The 6,000-nt window shown below is 37.2% G+C and overlaps 1 protein-coding gene across 1 annotated transcript in view; it reads right to left on the reverse strand.

Moving 5' to 3' along the window:
* Nucleotides 1-4,115, reverse strand: part of SESTD1 (SEC14 and spectrin domains 1) — a 79,647-nt gene extending 75,532 nt beyond the window's left edge. Inside the window, exon 1 of the mRNA XM_006866704.1 lies at nucleotides 4,061-4,115. Coding sequence (XP_006866766.1) covers nucleotides 4,061-4,115 — 55 coding nt within the window. The remainder of the gene's footprint in view (nucleotides 1-4,060) is intronic.
* Between the last annotated feature and the right edge of the window lie 1,885 nt (nucleotides 4,116-6,000).

Genomic DNA, 6,000 nt, shown 5'->3' on the forward strand with positions numbered 1-6,000 from the left:
GGAGCAGAAAGTCTCATCTTCCTCCCATGTAGCGACTGGGAGATTTGAAATACTGACCGTCTTCCTTAAGTATTATCTGTTCTTGATCATACGCTACCTCCTGATACGGTTGAACATATAGACTCTGTACCAAAATACTCTGAATATTCCTTCCATCTTCTTTTGATGCTTCCTGCATCATTCAATATTTTGCCACAGAGTCATTAAACATTACAAGTTGAGGCCTGAATTTTTTAATTTCAGCTTGAGAACTGCCGAGTCTGTTCTTCCCCACCTTTATTTTTCTAACTCTAGGTCTTTGCACATTTCATTATAATACATGACTTTGTCTTCTCTAACTGCCCTTTGAAATTTTCTGTTCAGCTTTTTACTTCATTTCTTCTGACATTCATTTTCGTCTTTCATTTTTTAGACCTTTTGCTTCCTTAATGGATGATGTTCTTGACATCACACCACGACTGCTCAGATCTTTAAAAAGTCATTGTTGTTGTTGTTGTTAAGTGCCATGGAGTCGGGTCCGACCCATAGCGACCCTGTACAGGGTTTCGAAGGTGTAAATCTTTACGGGAGTAGAAAGCCTCATCTTTCTCCCGCGGAGCGGCTGGTAGTTTCGAACCGCTGACCTTAAGGTTCGCAGCCCGATTCGTAACCACTACGCTACCAGAGCTCCTTTAGTCATTAGTATCATTTATTATTAGTCTAACACATAAAACTGTTCTGGAGATGGCCTCTAAATTCAGATGAGATATGCTCAAGGTCATATTTCGGCTCTTGTGAACTAGTTTTAATCTTTAATTAGTATCAGACTGAACTTGATTATGAACAATTGATGATCTGTTACACAATTGGGTCCCTAGCCTTATTTTGGCTGATGATACTGAGCCTCTCCACTGTCTCTTCCCACAGATGTAGCCAGTTTGATTCCTGAGTATTTCATCTGGTGAGGTCCAAGTATATACTATTTATGTTGTTGAAAAAAGCTATTTACAATGAATTAGTCATTGGTCTTGCAATATTCTACCATGCAATCTCCAGTATCGTTTCTATCACCAAGGCCACAATTCCCAACTACTGATCCTTCTTCCTTTTTTGTTTTCAACCTTCATATTCCAATCAACAGTAATTATCAATGCATCTTGATTGCATGTTTAATCAATTTCAATTGGTAGAATTCTTCAATATCATCATCCCTGGCTTTAGTGGTTGGTAGGTAAATTTGAATAATAATGGTATTAACTTGTCTTCCTCATTGTTGTTGTTGTTAAGTGCCATCAAGTCAGTTCCGACCCATAACAACCCTGTATAGGGTTTCCGAGGAGCAGCTGGTGAGTTTGAACCGCTGACCTTGGAGTTCAAATGGCTCTGCAGTCTGGCACATTAACCCACAGTGCCACACCAGGACTCCAGGTCTTCCCTGTAGACATATGGATATTATCCTATCAGAGACAGCATTGCACTTTAAGATCGGTCTTGAAATGCTCTTTGAAGGTGAATGCAAAAAGGCATTCCTTTTCCATCTGAGGTTCCCAGTACAATAAACCATGTTGTTGTTGTTAAGTGCCATCAAATTAATTACAACTCATAGCAACCTGTATAGGGTTTCCAAGGAGTAGCTCGTGGGTTTGAACTACTGACCATATGAGTGTTCAATTCAAAATGGCCAGTACCACTCCATTTCAGTTCATTAATGCCTAGGGTATGGATCTTTATGCATTTGACTTCATTTTTTATGGCCCCTAATTTTCCTAGATTCACATTTCGTTGTTTCCACATTCCAATTACTAATGGATGCTTGTAGCTATTTCTTCTCATTTTATAGTTGTGTCCATCAGCAAATGAAGGTTCCAAAAGTTTGCTCCATCCACATCATTAAGATCAACTCTACTCTGAGGAAGCAGCTTTTCCCCAGCCATATTTTGAGTGCCTTCCAACTTCTGGAACTATGTCAGTGTTTTACTGCTATTCAAAAGATGGCTAACCATTCAGAAGTGATCTACCGCTCCTTCTTCCTGGTCTGTCAGAAGTTTCTCTGAAACCTGTTCACCATGGTATTTAAAATAATTTTAAATACTGTTGATATCACTGCCAGCATCACAGTAGTACACAAGTCACCACAGTAAGGCAAACTGACAGACAAATGGATGGTTTGTAATATAGGTTTTATTTCTTTTTCAAGGATTACACAAATGTTTTTCAAACTGTATCTCCCTGAATACTTTGGTTGATATCAAAAAAATCTTCCTACTAATAAAATTGACAATGATTGGCTTTAATAATCAATGATCGAGAAAAGAAATCAAGAGGGCTAAGTTAAGAGATACCTCATTTACTCTTCAATCCAAATCCATAGAATGATTCATACCTGGACTATATAACAGAATGAACTCCCTCTTCTAAAGACAATCTACTCATCTTCTGTAGAAGAGGAGTTTAAGTTTCGGGACCACATTTATACTCATGCCCTCAGCTTTCCCTAAATCCACTACCATAGAGTCAATTCTGATGCTCAGCTACCCTGTAAGTCTGAGTAGAACTGTCCCATAGAGTTTCTGAAGCTGTAAATCTTTATGGAATCAGAGTGCCTCATCTTTCTCTCACCAAGCAGCTGGTTAGATCAAACTAGTGACCTTTTGGTTAGCAGCTCATCACACTAAGTTTCAGTCACTTAATTACCAGTGCAAAAGTGAAAGGGGTGAAAGTCAAAACAAATTAAGACTTTCAAGACAGATATGGTCAACAAAGGCAAATGCTGAACAGATAACGTGCCATATGACTCAAAAATAGCACTGATAAAATGATAAAATATTGGCAATAGTAGGAGAAAACAGGCATTTTCATACACTGTTGGGATTAACATAAATGGATAAAATCTTCTTAGAGCACAATGTGACAACAAATTTTAATGAGTATTCTCTTTAACATTTCCACTTATAGGAATTTGTACTGCTAAACCTGTACACAAGGCACAAGGCTATGGATAAGAATGTTTTTACATATTAGAAAAGAATGAAGAAAACCTTAAGTGTCTACTGATAAGAGAAGTTTAAAAAAAAAAGGAAAAACTTAAAATTATTAAATAAAGAAAATAATATCAATAATAATGCTAGCATAATTTAATTTATTTTATCCTTTATAACTTATACCTAACTAAAAATGCATGCCGATTTACAGATACAAATACTTTTCAATAGCAAAATTCTGGCAAGACCCTAAGAAAGGAAAGGGAAAAAAAAAAGATAAGGTAATCTGAACACCCCTAATACCCTCCCTATGCAGATGGAGCCATAATATCTATCCTCAAACATGTACAGATTTACTCAGTGATCCAGAATACAGAAAAGCCTACACCCACTATAAATCAACACACTAGCAAATTACATTACAGATTCTGGGTTTTTTTTATTATTATTATTGTGAATTGGGCGAAGTTTTACAAAACAGATCATCAGTCTTACACTCAACAAGTCATATACATTTGTTTCATCTTATTATTAGCTGATACAGACTTTGGATTAATAATTGAAGGTAAATTCAGGCCTGTGCAATCAATTTGAAACAGTCAAAGTGAAAGCCATAGACATTTCATAATTGCTCTAGCATACTGGAACTTTCTCATAGGGAAATGACAGGAAAAACTAGGTGACAGGATATCATAAAACCTAACTACAAGCATTTAGATGTCAACAATTATTCTTGTATTAATTACTGCACTGCTTTTTATAAGAAGTGATATATTATGACAGTTACCTTGTGCTGCCATGTTAATCAAATTATAAGACATAATAAAAATTGCCCACCATAGGCCAACAGTCATAGCTAGTTTGCACAGTTATCCATTTTCATTAAAAGATGTCTCTAAAATATGCATACCTTTTAAACAAAACCTTCATAGAGCAGAAAAATGCATTTCTGTCCAACTTATCAAAGAAAAAATTTTCAACAAGATTATATATATATTGTTGTTGTTGTTAAGTGCTCTCAAGTGGGTTCCAACTCCTAGTGACATGTACATATACATAGATATCAAGAACTTTCCATTTTAAGGGGAAAAAAAACATACCTGAAAGAAAGGCGAGTTTCTTCTTCAGAATGGGTAATATTACTGAGGCCTCCATTTTACTCTAGTAAGCTTCCTCACTTCTGAAAACACAGAAAATTAAATGTAGTCTACAAAATACACACTTAAACCAATATTTCTCATCCGTAGCACTCTTGACATTCTGAGCCAGATAACTGATTTTTGCAATAAGTTGTATTGTGCACCGTAGGATGATGATGTGCACTGGCTTCTACCCACAACACAAGATGCCGGCATTCCCCACCGCTGCCAGCCCACCCCACCCCAGTGTGACAATCAAAATGTCTCCAGATGTCTTGTGGTTGGCAAACTGCTCCCAATTAAGAACCACTCGTGGTAGTGGTGGTTGTGAATAGGGTTTCCGAAGCTGTAAATCAGAAAGCCTTTCAGTTGGTGGATTCAATCGGCTGGCCCTGCAATTAGCAGCTCGATACATAACCCACTTATTACTATGATTTGTCAGAGCAATATTCCTAGACTAGACCAGTACCCGATACATAAGCAGTAACTTCATCTATTATGTATGGCATTGAGGAATGCATGGAAATCAGTCTTTCTATCACTGTATCTGGTCCTTCCTTAAATAGTGTTCTCTGATTTCTCACATTTTTGCTCCACCATGACATGTACCCTCATGGCTACCTTACATATTGTTTCCACTTTGGCTCCTACTATTAAAATGGTCTGTCTCTCCACATTTTACAGTTTTAAATGCTTTAGAGAAAAATTTGATTATCCCAGTTCCTCTTTTAACACAAGCCATTAATTCACTATTCTTAGTTCAGTTTTCCAGAGTCCATTCAAGCCACATATAAGGGTAATAGCTTAATGCAGAAAACAAACCATTTATAGGGCAAGTGCAAGATCAGTGGTTCATATCCACCAGACTGCTCTTCCTAAACTCTAAACAACAAGGTCCAAGAAGTTTCCCTTAAAAGGAGATTTTAACAAAAGAAGCAACTGCAAAAACTGGATAGCCCAGTATACTACCAAAACAAGATTTAAAGAAAAACAGGACCTTTAAAACAAAGCAAAGATTAAATTATATTATCCTCTTCCATTTAACTTCCTATTGATAGCCTGATGTGGTTCTTTAGGACAAGCACTGAACTGCTAACCACAATTTCAGCAGTTCAAACCTACTAGCTGCTCCTAAGAAACCCTCCACAGGGTCTGCATAAATTGGAAATGACTGAATGACACTAACAATAACTTCAGGAGTGCGGTAGATCTGTAGGATAAACACTGGACTGTGAAAAAACAAGACCGGCAGTTAGAGTCCACTAGTCACACTGTGGGAAAGATGAGGCTTTCTGCTTCCTTAAAGACTTAAAAAGCCTCAGAAACCCTATACAGGATTTGCTATGAGTCGAAACTAACTCAATGACACTTAACAACAAATACTTAACTTCACGTCTGAAAGAGTACTGTCCATAGCACTTTATCCCCTCCTTCCCTCTCCCATCTCCCAGACATACATCATCACAACAGTGACAGTTTCTTGAAAGCATCAAGAAACTGTATTTAGTACCAGCATACTCTTCTGAAAACAATTTTCTAGCAAAGCAGAAAATGACTCTATATGAATTGCTATTATTATGCAAGCATGTATTATGAACCTATCCAATTTCAGGGATTGTGCAACCAAGCTAGAGATAAAAACTCAAGTCACAAACCTATACTGGGTGGGGGGGGGGGAGTCTTTTAAAAAACTCAGATTTTTAAGAAAATAAATACAGTTTTAATAAGTGTCAGATAATGGCTAATTGTTGTTTTTAAGTGCTGTCAAGTTGGGTCTGACTCATAGCGACCCTGTATAGGATTCTGAGGAGCAGATGGTAGGTTTGAACTGCCAACTTTGTGGTTCACAGTCCAGTGTCAATCCTACAGCTCCATTAAAGCAAGACTACTTGGTATTGTGG

This window comes from Chrysochloris asiatica, unplaced genomic scaffold (assembly GCF_000296735.1).
Source record: "Chrysochloris asiatica unplaced genomic scaffold, ChrAsi1.0 scaffold00094, whole genome shotgun sequence".
Lineage (NCBI taxonomy): Eukaryota > Metazoa > Chordata > Mammalia > Afrosoricida > Chrysochloridae > Chrysochloris > Chrysochloris asiatica.